The 18,224-nt window shown below is 40.8% G+C and overlaps 1 protein-coding gene across 5 annotated transcripts in view; it reads right to left on the bottom strand.

Annotated features, from left to right (window-relative positions):
- Nucleotides 1-979: 979 nt before the first annotated feature.
- The window catches only part of RALGAPB (Ral GTPase activating protein non-catalytic subunit beta), a 52,952-nt gene continuing 35,707 nt past the window's right edge, over nucleotides 980-18,224 (bottom strand). For 3 of the 5 annotated variants that reach the window (XM_033153219.1, XM_033153222.1, XM_033153220.1), the window contains 17 exons: nucleotides 17,813-17,877; nucleotides 17,526-17,658; nucleotides 14,662-14,795; nucleotides 13,979-14,161; nucleotides 12,722-12,873; nucleotides 12,196-12,383; nucleotides 10,301-10,407; nucleotides 9,088-9,240; nucleotides 8,255-8,464; nucleotides 7,068-7,226; nucleotides 6,461-6,626; nucleotides 5,786-5,908; nucleotides 5,379-5,515; nucleotides 4,734-4,842; nucleotides 3,987-4,065; nucleotides 3,352-3,500; nucleotides 980-2,785 (listed from right to left, as the gene is read on the bottom strand). In XM_033153219.1, the coding sequence (XP_033009110.1) occupies nucleotides 2,592-2,785; nucleotides 3,352-3,500; nucleotides 3,987-4,065; nucleotides 4,734-4,842; nucleotides 5,379-5,515; nucleotides 5,786-5,908; nucleotides 6,461-6,626; nucleotides 7,068-7,226; nucleotides 8,255-8,464; nucleotides 9,088-9,240; nucleotides 10,301-10,407; nucleotides 12,196-12,383; nucleotides 12,722-12,873; nucleotides 13,979-14,161; nucleotides 14,662-14,795; nucleotides 17,526-17,658; nucleotides 17,813-17,877 (2,441 nt within the window). In that variant the 3' untranslated portion in view covers nucleotides 980-2,591. The remainder of the gene's footprint in view (nucleotides 2,786-3,351; nucleotides 3,501-3,986; nucleotides 4,066-4,733; nucleotides 4,843-5,378; nucleotides 5,516-5,785; nucleotides 5,909-6,460; nucleotides 6,627-7,067; nucleotides 7,227-8,254; nucleotides 8,465-9,087; nucleotides 9,241-10,300; nucleotides 10,408-12,195; nucleotides 12,384-12,721; nucleotides 12,874-13,978; nucleotides 14,162-14,661; nucleotides 14,796-17,525; nucleotides 17,659-17,812; nucleotides 17,878-18,224) is intronic. The other 2 variants (XM_033153221.1, XM_033153223.1) reach the window with 1 other exon arrangement.

The following is an 18,224-nucleotide window of genomic DNA, read 5'->3' as shown; positions in this document are numbered from 1 at the left end:
CTTACTTTTGCACGTTCCATTAATGGACAGTTTGCTTCCTGCCCTCAAGTATCAGATTGCATAGCAACATTTAGAAAGGTGAAGGTTTTAACTAAACGAAAGCTTTCATGTCTATGTCTTTTATGGCTAACACATCAGTTAAAAGTTTTCAAAAATTCCATGCTATGCATACTGGGAACACTGGGTATTTTAAAATAAATAAATAAATAGACAAGTTGAAGTCAACGTTTTTCAAAGGGCGTTCCAATGTTGTATTCAAAAGCAAAAGGGCTGGCATTTACATTCTATGCTATGGGCCCACCTGGACACAGAAACTGAACAGACCATATTAATTTTAGACATTGAAAAGGCCCACCAACTTGCGTTTCACTAACACCGGGAGAGTAGTTCACTTGCTTCAGAAGACTACTGGCCATGTGTTCCATAAGCAAACATGAACAAATTAAAGCAAAACAAAAATTGTACTGTCAGTTGTAAGCCACCTGCATTATTATTAATATTATATATGCTTCTGAAGAATCAAGAGTTAATTTTGCTCTAGAATTTCTCAGCTTTGTTTCAGTACTAGGTTAAGAGTTGTAACTGGCTCCCCAATGATGAATCTTAAATACTAAGGGGCTGCTATGAAGTGAATCACCTTGATCTTGGGAGTGTTTGCTTCTAAGTAGGTATTCTTCACATTTAATCCTTGAACGCGTTCAGCAACTTCCTGCAACTAGTCAATAGTAAAGCAAAGCATGCTAATCTGCATGCATTCTATTATGGCTGATGGTAAAAAAAGAGACAAGAACTATTAAAAAAACCTAAAACGTAAACTGTGTTGGGAACTTAGGAACTTAATTCTTGCTTGCTTAAATATCATACTACCGGTATATGCCTACTAGGAATCAAATACATTCAAATCAATAGGACTTGTTTCCAAATAAATGTGGACTAGGTTTGTATCTCTTATTTCTGAAAATGCAATTTGCCTTTTTTGAATAGCTATCCAGAAAGTTCTTGCACAAAGCATTATTTTCTGGATTCCCTTTTGGAAAAGATGACCTCCATTTATAAAATGTGCAGGTAGATTTTTAAAAGGTTTTATCAGCTTCAAAAAAAGTTTTATTAAGAAAATGATACCCTGCCTTGCATCCAAGTATCAAGCACAAGAAAACCAAGTGATCTAATAAATTATTCTTTAAATCTACACAGGGTAGCTATTTCTTTCCTCTCCAGTAACATCCAGTAATACAACACATATTAGCCAATGAAGTGGAGGGACACCAGGGAAAGTTGAAGCCGCATGACTTTGTATTACTAGATATTAAGGGTGGGGACAACATTGCCGGTTGTTTTTGGCAGAAGCCATGCATATAATATATGGTTCCAGACTGATATCAGTGCAAAGCAAGGATGAAACCATTTAATTTAAACACGTGTAATAATTCTGAAGGGGCACATAGTTATCAGATAATTTCAAGTACACTTTTTAATGACCTTACATTTAACTTGCATGGGTCTTCACTTCCAATGTCACTGGACAGCTATGGTGTGCCAAGGTTTGAATAATTCCTTTTAAAAAAAAGAAACCCACCTCTTTCAGTAAAATGAACGAACGAATGAACGAACTGTGGGACATGAAAAGTAGCTTCTATTCCTTTCTGTAAAAAGCATTTGCAATTCAGAAATCAGATTTCACAATAGGGAGGTTGTAACTAGTTCTTACATGCAGAGGTGGACATACATTCTGATTGCACCCTTTCCAGGTCAAGGATTTCACTTCTTTCTATAAGGGTGGACTGGTCAGATGAGAAATCATGTTTTTAGCATTCATAAGATACAGGTGAAATTATGTACTGGTCATAAATACAATTGGGATGAACCACTATACAGGCTTTTCTTTGTCTCAGAGCTGATTTAAAAGGACCATCCTTAGCTCAAAGAGCCAACCTTCTTTGCTTTCCCATCCCTCACCAATACCCCAGAGCTTTTATCCTGGACTGGCCAGCAGTAGGTAGAGGGTGCTTGCAACCTACAAAGGTAAAGAAACTTTGAGCAACGGACCCATGGGTATTTGCATCTTGGATCTAGAGGAGGAGAATCAGAAATGGAGCCTCTGAGTGGGGCTAAAAATAAATAAATAGGCCTGCTTGCAGGTGGGAAAGCAAACCAAACAAGATATAGCACAATAATTTATTGCAATTTCATGGTCTCTGTCTGAAAAAAATATGCATCTGAACCCAACCTGCTATGAAGCAAAGTACCAGACTTCAGGTGCTAGTTCTGCATGTTCAGAATCTGGCATTTTATGTCCACATAGAAGGCCATGAGAAGTGCAGTTAACCCCCCTCTCTCTACTACACATCCACTATATATTACTAAATAGTGACTGATGGTGAAAGTTTGTCCCTCTGCAGCAGCTGATGGAGTGAAGCTGGTTTTCAGGAAAAGTGCCTATATTGAGTCCTCATTTCTTCCTTGCAGCAGAAGCAGAAGTCATGCTCAGGTTGTGGTTTCTTTATACAGGACTTGCAAGATGGGGAAGGGTCCGTCCCCCCCATTACTGTAGACACCAAGCTCTGATCTAATTGTTCAGGGAGGATATTGGTCTAAGGATTGCAGTTTTTGAGCCCAGCCTCTTGGAAAAGAGAGGTATAAAACTCTGGCTCCAGCTGTTTGTTCCTGTATTTATTGACAATGTCAGCTATTTTCTGTTTTCGACGGACATGTGGAGGATTGTACGAGTCACTTTCCAGCCGTTTTCTTCGACAAATATTTATTACTGTCTGTCTCACTAAGAAGCCTTAAATGGGGGAAAAAACATGTTAATGCTGCTTACTCCTTCCTTCTTCCCCCAGGAAAGTTATTTTTAGGACTTTCTGAGGCTAAAAGGAAAAAGTGCTCTTTCCATCCTCAAGTCAGTGACACTTGTGAGGTTTGGAATCTTCTCATAGTTGTCAACTTTACTTAGGAATAAATCTGGCCGAAGAGACTGTCTTGAAACGTAAGTGCTACTCTGCCTTAGTATGAAAAGGCCAGTTCCCTGCCTTCTTGGAAAACACCTTCCTCAACAAGATCAAAGATGGTATATGAACACAGTATCTGAATGTTTGTCATTCATTCAGCCACCCACAAACCGATGCCTTTCGACATGGCTACTGTTGCTGAGAATCCCAGCCAATCACTCCTGGTTATCTCCTTCACTGGAAAAGGCAAAATGGGGGCATTTTTCTTTCCAGGCAGAACAATTTGCAACACCAGAAGTAGCCTGGTGCTGATGTGTGGCAAGGGATAGCATTATTAAATTGCACTCCTAGCCCCAAAGAGGCTAGCTACGTTAATCATCCGATGTTAATTAAAAGCACCTACCTAATGCTCTTCTGCTTACTATCATCCCATCCACCAGTGGAATGACCATGTTGAATTTCCCAGTAGCTCCTTGCACTTTAACCCTGAATAATCCAGTATTTAGGGGGTGGATGAAAATCACTGGAACCTCTTTTTCAGGAGTAGAGGACCTTAAACACATAAATGTTACCAATGTAAGCAAACATTTCAAAATGGAAACAGCTGGGGCCAGCCAACATTTTTTTCAAAATTAAATAAAAACTTGAAAAATACACAAAAGTGTAGAAATTGGGTACACCTTGAATGTTACTTGAAGGAACAAAATCTAGGCAATGCCATAAAAATATTGTGTGATAGGTGGAATATAAGGCATCAAAATGACAGTTTTCTGGGCCTACACTGTGAGTAAAATACGTGTTTGAAAGAAGGGGAAGGACCATGTAACCAAACTCCTCGGACTCATGAGAAATGTTGCAGAAATTCAAGTGCCAACACATCTTTCTAAGGGCTGCTGGGACTAAAATCCATGAACACTCAGCACGCAGCTTGCATGTGAGCAGAGTACTTCCAAGAGTGAAAGAAATAGCAGGAAGCAATGCCCGTAGGACTTCTATGCAAATGGCAGAAGTGGAAATGCGGATAAATTCAGGCCATACCTCAATGAAGTGCTGCTGTTTGTTGTAGTTTCTACTCCAGTGCTGGTCTCTGAAACCAAGTCAGAGAGAGGGAAGTTCTCTGCAAGATAAACATATTCGCGATAGATTAAATATTCCCTTTTCAAGTTGTAAGAGATAGTACAAAATGAGAAACCAAATCATGTTAAGTGACTGGTATTTAAAAACATGTAACTAGAATTGGTATGAAGGATCATCATGCTCTGAGCAGAGTGGAGAAAGAAGGAGCCTGAGGAATTGTCACCATCCAGCTGCCACAACAGCCTAGCCCTCCTCCAAATGCCACCACGGGGATTGCTGCAGAACCAGCTTGCCCCCGATGGAGCAAGAAGCAGCAGCACCAGCTTCTTCTCAACAAACAAGTTGGGTTTTTAATCCCATTTTATTTTATTTTTGAACCAATGCTTCTTGTTGTAATAATAATCTCAAGTAAAACACCTTCTATACTACTCACAAATGGCTGAAACAAGCAAATTAATAAAACAAGAACTGGACATGGAGGTCTGGGTTATGAGATGGTTTGCTTAGAAACTGGCAAGGATTGTTTTAAACCACAATCTGTGGGTGGTACATAATGCTGAGCTTGGGTTACCGAGAGTAAACACAAGTGGAGTCCTTCTCCCAGCCAGGAGGCGAAGAAGGGAAGGGGGTGAGTAGAAACCTAAGGCTTTTATGTCAGCTCCTGCCTGCTCATGCAAACTCCACAATAAAAACCTAAGATTCACCCACCTATATCATCATAACGTTCAACCCAGACCACATACACCTTGGTTTCAGGTCCCATTGGAGGAACAGCCCGACCATGCGGCAGCCTCTTGCATCTGGAAGTTGGACTGAGCTGTTGAAAATACAAAAAAAGACAGTCACCAAATAATCAAAGCTACAGGTGTGCAATTCAGACTGTCCTTTTCAAAAGTTTCGGGGGAAATAATTATAATGCATACAACCTATTGTGAACACTTCATTTAAAAGACAATAAATATTGTACTGTTGTCAGGCTGAGGCCTAAACATCTCCAATGATTTTAGATTCCTTTTGATTTGTTTCTGATGGACCATGGCAATGGAGGCACTTGCTGAGGGACATTTCCTCAGGTACAAAATACTGTACTTTCAAGTGTCTGATAACTGTGATAGCCCTTAAAAAAAAAAAAAACCAACACAACCCGAGGGGAAGACAGGACCTTAATTACTATAGAATGGGAAGCTTGCTCCTACTAAATTATTCTATTTCTGAATTAACATTTTTTTGCAAATACTATTTAGTGTATCATGAAACAGTTCATATTATTTAATACAGGAAGAAGCTATCCGACTTTAAGACTATCACTTGCATATCAAGTACACTTTATTGGTCAATGTTGCATAAACTTGCCCTCTGCGAAGAACTGAGATTGTCTGTATGATTGGGGAAGAGCTCAAGTGTCAGTGCAGGCTGCTTTAGTATTCCAGGCAGGAGATCCATATTGGAGTCACTTTCCTGGTCTGAAGCATTGCTTTCCAAGGAATCAGCTGAAAGCCAAAAGGGAGAAGTTAGGCACAAATACAGGAGTAGCAATTACACTTCAGATGTAACAAAAACACAGGGGGAAGAGAGGAAAGCAAAGCAAAGCAAACACTCATTGCGCCAGGAGAACTCCTTGGCACAGCACTGGATACAACTCTAGAATTTTCAATGCACACCCATTTCTATTGCAAATATTTGATACACTTGTGACACAACTGAGGAAATCTCTTTGGAATTAGATACGGAATCAACAGATACACACAGAGAACACTTACTTAAGGACTCCACAGGTGAGGGAACCACAAAAGCTATTTCTGTAAGAGCATCTGCATAATATAGTGCTTTCTTTTGCCCATTGAAGATACTTGCCCCAATGTCTTCTGAAGGAATTATTTCATCTGAGAACAAAGCAAATAAAAGATGGGGTCCAAGGGAAGGTCTTCCAGTCTCGTTATGCACTTCGTCATTCCCGCCTCCCCCACACCTATTTTAAAACTTATTCTACTTTCTAGGACACCCACCCCAAACCTTTCATGAACCTGTTCACAGATGAATATGTAGAGATCCTTGCAGGCAGTTCTCTGCATACCACTTGCTGCTGCACCAAAAGATCTGGGGATGCTAATCTCAGCAGTGGTGTAAGAAAAGCAGTATAAGAACAGCTCTCTGGCCACCCCTTCTAAAACTATGCATAAGGAAGCATCCTAAGGACAAAGGGGCAGTGCTGAACCTCCTTCTTCCCAAATCACAATGGGATGATAGAGGTGAATATGCAGTCACCCCCTCTCCAAATCCAATGCAGGTCTGCAGTGGTCTTCTGGAGGAGCATGCAATCTACCAGGTCTTGGGGTAGAGGGGCAAGCAGGCACCTTCTGCCTTTATCCCTCTCTAGAACACTAAGATGACACAAAGTATTAAAGCAGACAGAAACCTCCACAAACACCTCTCACCTTGCTCAGATCCCTCCTCATCACAGAAACTGTTAATGGACCAGCTAGTTGAGACATGCCCCGTCCATCCAGGGTGTTTCCCCACATCAACTGACCAGCCAAGGGAGAGCAAGAACTCTAGGAAGTGTGGCTGGACATTTCTGGAAGACTCTACATTCTTCAAAATCTGGAAGAAAATAGGCCAGCAGTTCAGTTAAGAAGGCTATATATGCACATTTTTAAGGTGTTCAGAAGTGCTGGCCTGAAGTATCAAGCCATCTAGTTAGCAGAGTAAACAACACCGGAGCAGATGTTAACTGGTAATCTACCCCAGGGCAGTATGTATGCCACAATTCTAGAACTCCCATTGTCCCTGACCAATGGTGATGAGAATGTAGTCCAAGACATCTCAAAGGTACCAGGTTGGGGAAAGCTTGGACTAGGCAGTGCAAGGAAACTGCATATGCACCCTGTGCCATCACAGCACAGTTCTAAGGGGTTTTAGCGATGATACACATCCAGTGATGTGAAAGACACACTCTTCTACTGCTCTAGTTCAAGAGAATATATATATTTATGTTTTGAATACACTTATTGATAGAGTTTAAATTGGAAGCATGCCACTTACTTCTTGGCTTGTTTTCTGACCTGCCTTCATGTAGAAAATGAAAACTGTATCAAAAGGACGACATGGTAGCAAATCCAGGTAGCCAATGTCATCAAAAAACCCGGGTATAGTAGAATCAAGTGCAATCAGGTGAGGAGGTAGTCTGCTGTTAGCAGGTTCCTAACCAAACAAAAAGCAACGTAGATTTTATACCTCTACATAATCACCTTTTGTGGTTACCTATAAATTGTGATCAGTCACTTAAATTTGATAATATGCAATCAGCTTGCTAAAGAAGATCCAAGAGGAAGAGCCCACATTAGTAGTTCTGTACACAAGCCTTTGTCTATCGCTTCACAGCAAACCCAAACCTCCCCTCCCCTCCCCGCTCACCCCCAACCCCCTTTTAAAGGAGGATGGGAAGGAAGTTCAGAGAATGGTTTGCCAAATTGCTCTCTGAAGCACACCCCACCCTCTTCAAACACCATAGGAGAGATGTTTAACAGAAGGGGGAAAGGCACTTCAGAGTTTGCCAAACTGCTTTCTGAAGTTCCTCTTACCCTCCTTTAAACTGCTGTGCCATCTATCATCCACGTTGCTTGATCTCCCACCTGCTGTTCTGTGATGATGCTGGAATTGCTGTGGCCATCTACTGGCAGCCACACTAACTACAGCTTGACAACAGCCTTACAGCTTTATTATATAGCAACACATAGAGGTGTGTGGATGCAAAAAAGGAATTGTACTAATTAATAAAAACGACAGGCACATTTCTTCTACATACAACAATGAAACCAGGACCTAATTTTAAAATCTCAAGAAAAATAGCCCCTCCGCCCATACACATAAACCCAATTTAAAAAAAACCATGTAGGTACAATAGCCAGCCTTACACCCACATAGACTGATGGCATCACAATGGTTAACACTTTCTGAAAGTAATTTAGATAAATATCCAGAGGAGTAACTGTGTTAAGTCTGTTGCAAGAAAAAGAAAACCTTACAAAGAGTCTTGTTGTACCCTGAAAACCAACAATTTTATAATATTCAGGATGACACAAACATCTTTGTTATTTGTACCCAAATTTGTTCTGCTTTCCTGCACAAATCTGTCTAATGTAGGCTATAAGCGGTTGGACCCAATATTAAACAGTAATAGTCTCTAATAATGGCAGCATTTGAAGCAATTAAGAGAAGCCTCCAGTCACCTTCAGTGCTTCTAGTGACAGAAATCCAAAGTGAGAGAGGAAAAGGCGTGCTGTTTGGAACTCCTGTGCAGGAGGCGGCGGCTTACACTCTGTGACTGGGTCAGGGAAATTCTTCTTTCTCCAGTCTTCCTCCATCTGCTGATCTATAGACTTCTCATAAAGAACTTGCTGATCCATACCGTTTCTCAGCTTCTCATGCTGCTCCTCCAGCTGAAACATATATTTAACACCCTCATTTTAGACATAAAAAAAATGCTGAGCGCAGTAGCAGCATACGACAAATGGTAGTACCTGTTTGCCAAGCCAAACAACACTGACAATGAGTGCCTGAAAAAGCTGCTGTAATTTCCCCCCAGCTTGCTAATAAAATTGTGACCACTGATGTTCTTCAGCTGCTGGGTTAAGAGAGATGGATACACCTGCTGTTCAGCACGTGCACTGTGGCAATCCTAAATCAGTGTGCGATTTCAAAGAACAGCTGCAAGAAGTGTTAACAGAACCAACAAGCTGACTTTTCACCTTTACAGGGATAAGAACAATAGGGCATTTTAGCCCACTTTGGCAGCAGCTTCCTGAAAAGCATCTGCTCCAGAAATGCTTTACTTAGGTTTATAAGATGAGCATGCAGGGAGCATTTTGATGTATGGGGCTATTGAAATGCACACTTTGTGCCAGGCTCCCACCCTTTTGGTCAGTAACACCAATGTTGAGTACAGGTAAAGCAGTAAAAGTTGCTGAGAAGAAATACTTTCTACTTGAGAGGTAATGACTAACATGTTTTGTGGAGCGAAACACACAGGGGGTAAGAAATCAAAATACTGTAAGTCTCTTACTTCCTCTGTAACTATTTCATGCAAGTCTGGAATGCTCAGGTCTGCTTTCACAAAAGGAATCTTGTCCACTTCCTCAGGAAATGGCCGGTGTTTCACGCTGTATTTGAGTCCAACATCATTCTTAGGTGCAGGACGAGGCTCTGGGACAAACATCTATTCAAGAAACAGTACAATGTCATAATTTTCTTAATGTGTCAAATATTGCATGATATTTCCTGAATCAATGATTTATTGCTGAAACAGGTGTCAAGAGTTTTGGAGAAGGGGCAGTGGGGTGGTTAGACTGAGCTATACCTTTAGGTTATAACTAAAGCAACATTTATACAGTGGTACCTCGGGTTACATACGCTTCAGGTTACAAACTCCGCTAACCCAGAAATAACGCTTCAGGTTAAGAACTTTGCTTCAGGATAAGAACAGAAATCGTGCTCTGGCAGTGCAGTGGCAGTGGGAGTCCCCATTAGCTAAAGTGGTGCTTCAGGTTAAGAACAGTTTCAGGTTAAGAATGGACCTCTGGAACGAATTAAGTACTTAACCAGAGGTACCACTGTAGTAGCTTCCACAATGGTTTCTTCCATCCCAAAATTAGAGATCCTGATCTGACTTTGGTAGTCTCTGCCTGGACCTTAACTAAGAATGTACCCCAAAATTGAATACAAAATTCAAAGCAGAAAAGTATAGAAAGCTACAGATGTAGAAAGAATACTGCTTTTACCATCTTTTTAGCAAACAAGAGTATGTATTAACATGTCACACCCACATCTGAAGATATTTACACACTAAATGCCAATAAAGAATTTTATTTTGCACAGTCCTGATATACTTTTTGGCACACACAAGCTCCCGATAAAGCAACGTAAGTTACAAAAAAAGAAACCCCACTGCATGGTTCCAGCTACAGCTAGGCATGCAAAGGGTAGATTTCTACCATTAGATATGATGAATCTATGTTCGAGTTAAATGGGACATTCAACACACATCATGTGCCTACTGTACATTTATATACATGCATCCATGTGTACCCATCTCTGATCATTTGACTGAATAATATTGTAGTCTTCTAGAAGGCACCTCAGAGGTGTGAAAAGCGACAGGGTGGAAAAGCTAGTAACTCATCAAGGATACTATAGCGTTACTACTTTCTCTGCATATATCTCACAGCAGTTTGGAGGCAACCTTATGTATAGTTTTCACTATGGGCTTTGATAAAGACCTTTTGATTTGCCTTGGCTCCTCTAGGCAAGAGGCAGAGTTGTTGGGCCCAGGCGTGTCTTCCAGACATCCCACGGATCAAAATTGTGACTGAAGGGAAAAAGTCATCTGACGAAGGAAACACACATGCATGAAAAAGTATCCCGATATAACAGAAGTGAGAAATTATGCATGAAACTATGCATATGTGTAAGTAAGCAAGGAAAAATGGTCAGCCCCACTACCTGCAGATATGCAAGCTGAACAAACAAATCTGTAAACAGCAGAATAATCCTGCCCTCTGTAGGTAGAAATGTGCCGCTGCCGGCGAGAAGAATTGGAAGGCTCTTTCGCCACCAGTTTGGGACTGAAAACGCCATGGGAAGTTTCTCCTAGTCTACCAGGTGAAAGAAAGGATGGAGGGGTTGAGATTAAGCTGGCCAGTAATGTGGTCAATAAAAATGACCTGATGCAGTAAAAACTGCATTGAGCATCTCAGGTGTTCAAAGCCAGGCTACAAGAGCTCAGCTGAAGCTGTTAACTCAGTCAAAGTAACAGAAGCCAGACCAAAATTGTGTTTAACTAGGTTGAATGCCTGCAGTACAACTCCAAAAGTGTTGACTCATTTTATCAAACCAATTCAGATCTTGTAAGAATTCATGCGGCATGACAGTTGACCTCAGTCCACTTTCCCTCAAGCTCAGCGCCCACCCGTCTGCATCGTGGGGTTAAGAGCAATGATGTATCTAATGGGATTGTTGAAAAGATTACCTAGATAATGTCCTGGTTTGCACATCATGCTAAACCAAACAATAGCTTAGTGTGAATGCTGGCTCTCAAAGAGAAGATTGTGATCACTTTGCTCCTTCCTGCTCGTTCTGCTGCTGTGCTGCCATTGTTTGGCTTAGTGCAATGTGTGAGCCAGGCCACTGTATGCAAAGTGCTTTCGATGCCCCAAAAGCGTTATGAATAGCCCACCTCCTGAAAGAACCATGGTGCAAGGATGGTCAAAGGGTATTATCATTTGAAAATAAAAACCTGAGTTACCAAAACATGGAAAATTCAGACTCAATTGCATAATTTATTCAAATTGCACAACAAACTGAGACAGAATATTCAAGAGAGCTTGGCTTGAGGGAGTTTTCCCAGTGTTCGCTATGATCATCATTTAGATTGCTGACTGTAGCACACTGACTGTATGCATCTAGACTTCAGTTACAACTGAAATAAGTGTGAATATGTAACACTAGAACAAGCTTTCCAGAGAGGGTTGTTTTATTCTGCCAGATTAGTTTTCAAGTGGCAAGGTAAATTTGTTCTATTCCAGAGCTGAGTTAAACTGATTAATTTGTGCTGTCCAATAGCTTTCGCATGTTACTGAATTTCAAGTGTTTTGTTGGTTATTCGTTCTGTGCTGACTGCTACTGATTAGTCTGTTGCAGTTTTATTTATGATATGTTTCTGGCTTTCAGAAAGTCAAAGCATAAATATTTTAAATAAAAAGGCAACTATAGATTCAGATATTGATCTGCCAAGCTCCATACCAGAGACTTCACTACATGGAGAAATCTATCCAGGGACGGTTTGAAGAAAAGAGGGGTTTTTGGGATGTGTGTGTGGGGGGGGGGAGAGAGAACATTATATAGTATTATGAAAGTGAGACACTGAAAATGGAGAAATATCTGGAGAAAATGGAAGGCTGGATTTTGCATAAATTATAAAAAATATTATTGTATACCCAGTGCTTAAGTGAACATTCTTGCTGTCTGAATTTTTACTATGCCAGTGTTTCCTAGTTCTTTGCATAATACTCCACAATGTTCTGTAGAGCAGGACACCAGTGTAATGAAACAGGTAGACACTTGGTAACATAGCATACAAATTTTTACCATCACCCTACTGACAGCTGAGACTCACTTTGCTCATTCCCTAGAGGCTGCTCCAACATTGCAAGGATGACGCTGTTGTCCAAGACGAAGTAGCGGAAGCTGAACTTGTTTATGGAAGGAAGACGGGAGCATTTAATTAATGTGACTTCATTCACCAAGCTGCAAGGTGAGGCAGGGCCACTGGGTGAAGGAAATGCTCCAAGTATTTGCATGATGCTGTAAACCAAACAAAATGGCTAAGTCAAAATACATATCACAGAAAAATACACTCTCACATTGCTATGACATCTCGTCAGATGCCCTGATGGTGTAATGTTAGCTAGAACTATAAACAGACAAGTGAGATTCAAAAGAAGATTGCAGAAACAGACAAAATCCTGCTCATCTGCAAAGAAAACCACATTTAACACACAGAGGACGTAAACACCTTTTCTACTCCTAGAACCTACATAAATGAAAACCACTTTTCTGAAAGATCATTTCCTAATACTCCTCACTCTCACTTCTAAATTAAGCCATTTCCTACCACCAGCTGACTGAACTATTTTCCATACCATGTGAGAGTGGCTTCAGCTGCATCCTTCACCCTCATGGAAGCAGGATTGGGCTCCTTATCTCCTTTGTTCTTGAATTCTTGTTCACTGTTCCTGGACTTACTTCCTGAGATGCCCAGTTCCACAATCTCCAATACTTCTTTTAAACAGTCCTGGGGGTAGAGAGAAGCCATACTGTTCAGCTGTCTGGCAAATTCACTGACAAATTTACTGTACTTATGAGGACTAAAATCTTTGGAAGAACTTTACACTGCTTTCATGTATTCTTAATTTAGTGTTCATCTATGATATATGGAAGGCACCATGTTGTCTACCCCTGATCTACAAGATGCTATCCAACACTAGCTTATAGGAATGCAGCCCTTGTGTTGTTAAAAGGATCTCACTCGTGGTTCCTGGACTTTGTAGGCTGGTTCCACCCCCCCCCTTCTTTGACACATCCTGGTAGGTGAATTTGGGGAAGAGTGGCGGAACAGAAAGTTTGTGGAGTGTTGCCTCAAACTCCAAGAGGGAGAGGGCAGAGGCAGAGATCAGAGTGCACCAGAAGTGTCAAAAAGAGAACTTGTGCTCACATTTTTTTTTTGGGGGGGGAGGTATTGCTTTGTTTGTTATTAGGTCAGGTATTTCTATTCTGTAAACCACCCTGTGATCCTCTGATGGAGGGCAGCATATAAATCTAATAAAGAAGAAAATTAGACCCTCTAGGCCTCCCAATTTGGCACCCTATCACACTACTGTCCTGCTAACAAAAGAGTGCCTACTGCATTATGCCACAGTAGCAGCCACTGACAAGTAGGATAGCTGGATTTGGGGGCATACAAATGCTTGCATCTGTGGCTTCTAGGATATAGCACGGTATGTGTGCGTGTGTCAGACTTTTTGGTGATCTGTTAACTCTTATAAATATTTAAGAACAGAGAGCTTGACAGACCCACAGGAACCATTTCTATGCCCACCTTCCCCCGCAACTTTCCTGTCTAATTAAGGTAGATGAGCTGTTGTCAAAATTGATATTTTACAAGTGAACAGTGATGGGGAACAATGGGGCTGGGTGGCAAAATCTGATCCTCCAGCCCACTTGAGTTTTACACTTCTGTTGTACAGCCTCTAGTCTGGTACCAGAAACAAAACATGGGAACACGTTATTATACCCGGTGAAAGGAGGAGCGGCTGTTCTGGACATTTTTTTTTAACGTTTAGAGAAAAATAATGTGGTTTGCACATTAATAGATAGATAAACAGTGCAATTTCACTCGCCTTTTCATCAAGCATGTCTGGATGTTCTGTGAGCCAGACACAGAGACACTGAAATGCTGCTACGATCATGGAGTGCAGATCTCTGGAGTGGAGAGGAGCTGGACGACTGCACTGGTACACAATGTAAGAGCACACAGAGCTAATTGCTCTCTTCCTGTCAGAAGAATCAACACCAACCTTCACCTGAAGCAAGCAGCAAAGGCAGATGTTCAGCTGGAAACCTCTCAAATTAGGCTTGCAGTTGATAACAACAAAACTAAGAAACAATGTAAATCAATACTCTCTGAAGCTGTAAAAGCACATCTGAAAAGCTTAAATAATGATATATAAAGAAGAGACACATAGGAGTGCTGGAATTTGGTGCCCTTCTAGCTACCTGGATTGGAAAAAAAACCCTGCTGTCTTTTAGCCATTTATTTTATTTCAGTAAACATACTCTTCACCTTGAATTATTTATCCAGGGCAATTTCCTTTCCAAGAGGAAAAATGAAAATCACACACTGTGTGGGAGGAGTTGGCTCCTCAGCGCAGAACAAATTATTTTTGCCAGCTCTGCCAGATGTTTTTTTCACCAAAGAGGTGGCAAAACTCTCTACAATTATCATCAGGTAAGAACTTGTGGCTGGGAGAGACAGAAAACCTGAGCCCAAATCCCATAGCCCAGCAGACTGCCTGATGCTCACCTTGGCCAAACCAGAAAGAAGCTCTAGTGCAGCTAATGAGATGCTCATTTCCTGCCGCCACTGTGCATTGAGTCTTTGTGTTACCAGATGAATGCTGCGAATCAGGAGTCCGGCAGCTGTATCTGTATGAAGAGCTAGGATATAAACCCCAATACCACACACCACAGGGAGGGAAAACAACTAAGCATTAGTAACAGTCAGCAAAGCAGTCCATCGGGCAGAAGCTAAAGCAGCCACAGTACACACAAAAAAACACATCAATTTGGGAAGCAAAACATTCACAATCCACACAGATTAAGTAACTTCTTTAGACTATGAATGTTAACTAAAGAAGCTATTTACTGATTTAAGTACTGTATGTGGGTTTTGTTTTGTTTTGTTTTCAGAAACTGATAAAGAAATTTTTGGGAACACAAATGCTTTCCATATCTCAGGCTGATGTCTCCAAAACACTGTTTTTCCTATGTTAATCCAGCAGGTTTTGCCAGTTGCAGATGCACTTTAAGGCTGCTGCTATTTGGTAAGAGAGACACTTAAACTTAATGTCAGAGTGAACTTCATACTTGAAAACAAAGTATCTGCTGCTGTAAAATACTGCTGGGAAGTGCCACTTTATAAATGTTGATAACTCAGATCTCTCATGAAAACTAATTTGTTACAAAGTTTTGAACAGCATTTAAATTAATCACAGCCAGAAATTTGTTACATGAAAATTTAGAAAGGGAAATTCATTATCTTTATCTCTGTCCATTCAATATGTGGTGCTACAGCATGTGAATTCTGCACTCAGGATAGAACAATAAAATTATAGAAAACCGATCTTCCTAAACTGCATAGTTAGAATTAAGCGTTTCAAAAAAATTATTGGAAGGATAAGCTTAGGCTCAAAAATACGAAATAAAAAGATAGGCTCACAATGAATGTTGTTGATGGGTTGTATTAATTGATCTGAAGAGAAAGGGGGCTATACAAATAATATTCATTAACTATATATTAACAGACCTGGTTCTGATGCAAAGCCAAGCAATTCTAAGAGAGGGAGCTCTACAACTGAAATGAGTGAGCTTTATCCTGTCTATCTGCTCCAAAATGGTTCTCTGAAATGGCTTTACTAAGCCCTGCCCTCCTCAACAGATAAATTATGGGCAAGATTATGTTTCTCTACTCTGAAGTTTCCCTTGCCTAAAGCTTCACTGCTTTTTAAAAACACTGTTGGGATTCATTTCCATTTAACATGTAGTTAGTTCGTGATGCGAAAATCCCTCCTTTACCCTATCCTTTCTCCCCCCTCCTTTTCCCTATCGCATTATGCATTATATATTTTTCTTTGCTGTAAGTCGCTTGGTGAAAAACCATGTAGTAGTAGTAGTAGTAGTAGTAAACAACAACAACAACAACAACAACAATTTAGCTGAATGTCCAAAACTGGGTCAATTTATCATGACTATCTCCATATTTCTAAGCCAAATAATCAGTTTCAAGCAGTCTATACTGTATGGGTTTTAGTTTATGGACTGGCAATGTCACTTCATTAAAGCATCCAGTTCAAAATCAAGCTGGGTTCAAAAACAGCTTACATGTTCATTGCTTCAACAAAGGCACAATGTGGGAAACTCTCTGAAGAGTCCACCTGGACCTTCAACTGCCTGTGTTTCAATAACCTACCTGGTACTTTATCTGGGTGTTATGTTTTCTGCCTGTTAAGGACAGTCAGTAGCATGAGTGAGCTATTTAAATATTTAAGTAGCTGAGGCAGGTTGCTGCTCTTAAGAAAGGTGGTATCCCTAAGGTGAGGTTTCTGCCAAGTAAAAACAGTGAGGAATCTTCTGTGTAGAGGAAGGAGAACTGCCTGTTTGCCAATTTCCTCCCTTTGAATGTAGGCTCCTATTGTGTTTTCTGGGAAGGTGATTGTCTGAGGTCTCCTGCCTTCACCCACCTAGGTTGCTTCAAACCCTCACTTGACTGAGCCCTTTGGTTTATCATATTCAGACATCTATAAATCCAGACAGTGTCACTATGAACCCCAGGCATATATATGACAAACCATAAAACAGCAGCATCTCACAGCAAACTGGGTTAAGTGTGTGAAACAGAAGCATTTCTTGTCAAAACAGACATTTCAGGTTAAACTCAACTGCTGAAGAAAGACGTATAAAACTGCTGCAGATGAAACAAATACTGCACTGCTCTCCTGCTTTATGTAGTAAATTTTAAAAATTCTTGCAGGACACTGCTTTTTAACACATTTGTAGCAGGCACAAAACTGGAGCGCTAGAACATGGCATACAACAATTAGCCAACACTCCGTAATCAGCCCTTGATAGATGGAAACATACAAAGCGCATGAAACTGAAGCAACAATGAAGAACTGGGACACCACATGATATTTTCAGTTTTATCTTCCCTGAAGTTGCAATGGGGTCAGAGTGCCCTGACACAGGAAAAGCTGAGGAGAAGAGGTCATGGATAATGGCATCATCTCAGAGAAACCAAACTACATCCTATGTTATCAGGCAGTATCTCGAAGACTTTTAGTCTAATGAGATAGCAAAGTGGTGGCAGTCCCTGGGAGTGAGGTGAAGGAACAGAAAAGCTGCAGCAAGGGAACTGGTGGGTTGACTAAATAAAGAGTTGGAACGCTCCCAGCTATCCCACTGCTACCCATAATCCTTCCTCACTAACCCATCATAATGATTTTGCTAGTTCATAATAAAGCACCTTGCTCTTTATATTATTAAGGACTACAAGCTGTCTACATTATTTCAACTGGAAATCTCCTTAGCATTAAAAAAAAAAATCATTTTAAAAATGCAAACTACATACCAGGGCATGAATGCAAATGTTTAAGAAGTTCAATTCCTTACCATAATCCCTTAACAGAGCCTGCGCTGGTCTTTCGCTGTCAGGAGTAGTGGGCTCTGTGCTTCCTCCACTTGCCGTGCTAATGCCGCTGTTAGTGCGACTGTGGCTCTTCAAAACAGTATTCTCGCCGCCATTCTGTCAAGTTAGAAAACAGGCTGTTGAAGGGCTGAAGATTACCCTTCCACAACTGAGCCAGACATGCTTTGTGCTCTGGCTATGCGATAACCTGGTGTAAGCCAACAAGGCACCTTGCACCCTTTTCCAAAACAAGGAAAACAACCCATCTTACCGTCTCCATCTGGCAGCCAATGGCTTCTAGGAGTGCAGAGTCTTGCACGATGTTCAGCATTGCACCTGTAGAGTTAAAAATGAAGGAATTTTATATTTAAAGTATGTACATTTAAAAAAAAAAACACCCCTTATACCAATATATCCAAGGGCAATGATATACAGTACGTGTGAACACTCTTCTTTGAATTTTGTGAGAATTACCTCAAATTTTGGTAAAATCCTGTTTCATCTTGCAAATTGGTATTTTAGTAGTACTGGGCAGATGGACACCCACCTCATCTTTTTGTGAAAATCCATCAAGTAACACCCATCCCCACCCTGCAACAGGAGGGCTATGCTCCCTATTTTTGGAAACAGTAAATAACAACTTGGAAAGAAATGTCAAAGTTTGACGAATCCCACTCCAATGA

The sequence above is a fragment of the Lacerta agilis genome, chromosome 6 (genome assembly GCF_009819535.1).
Source record: "Lacerta agilis isolate rLacAgi1 chromosome 6, rLacAgi1.pri, whole genome shotgun sequence".
Classification (NCBI taxonomy): Eukaryota; Metazoa; Chordata; class Lepidosauria; order Squamata; family Lacertidae; genus Lacerta; species Lacerta agilis.
Note: the sequence above shows the minus strand (reverse complement) of the source record. Positions and strands in the feature narration are given on the sequence as shown.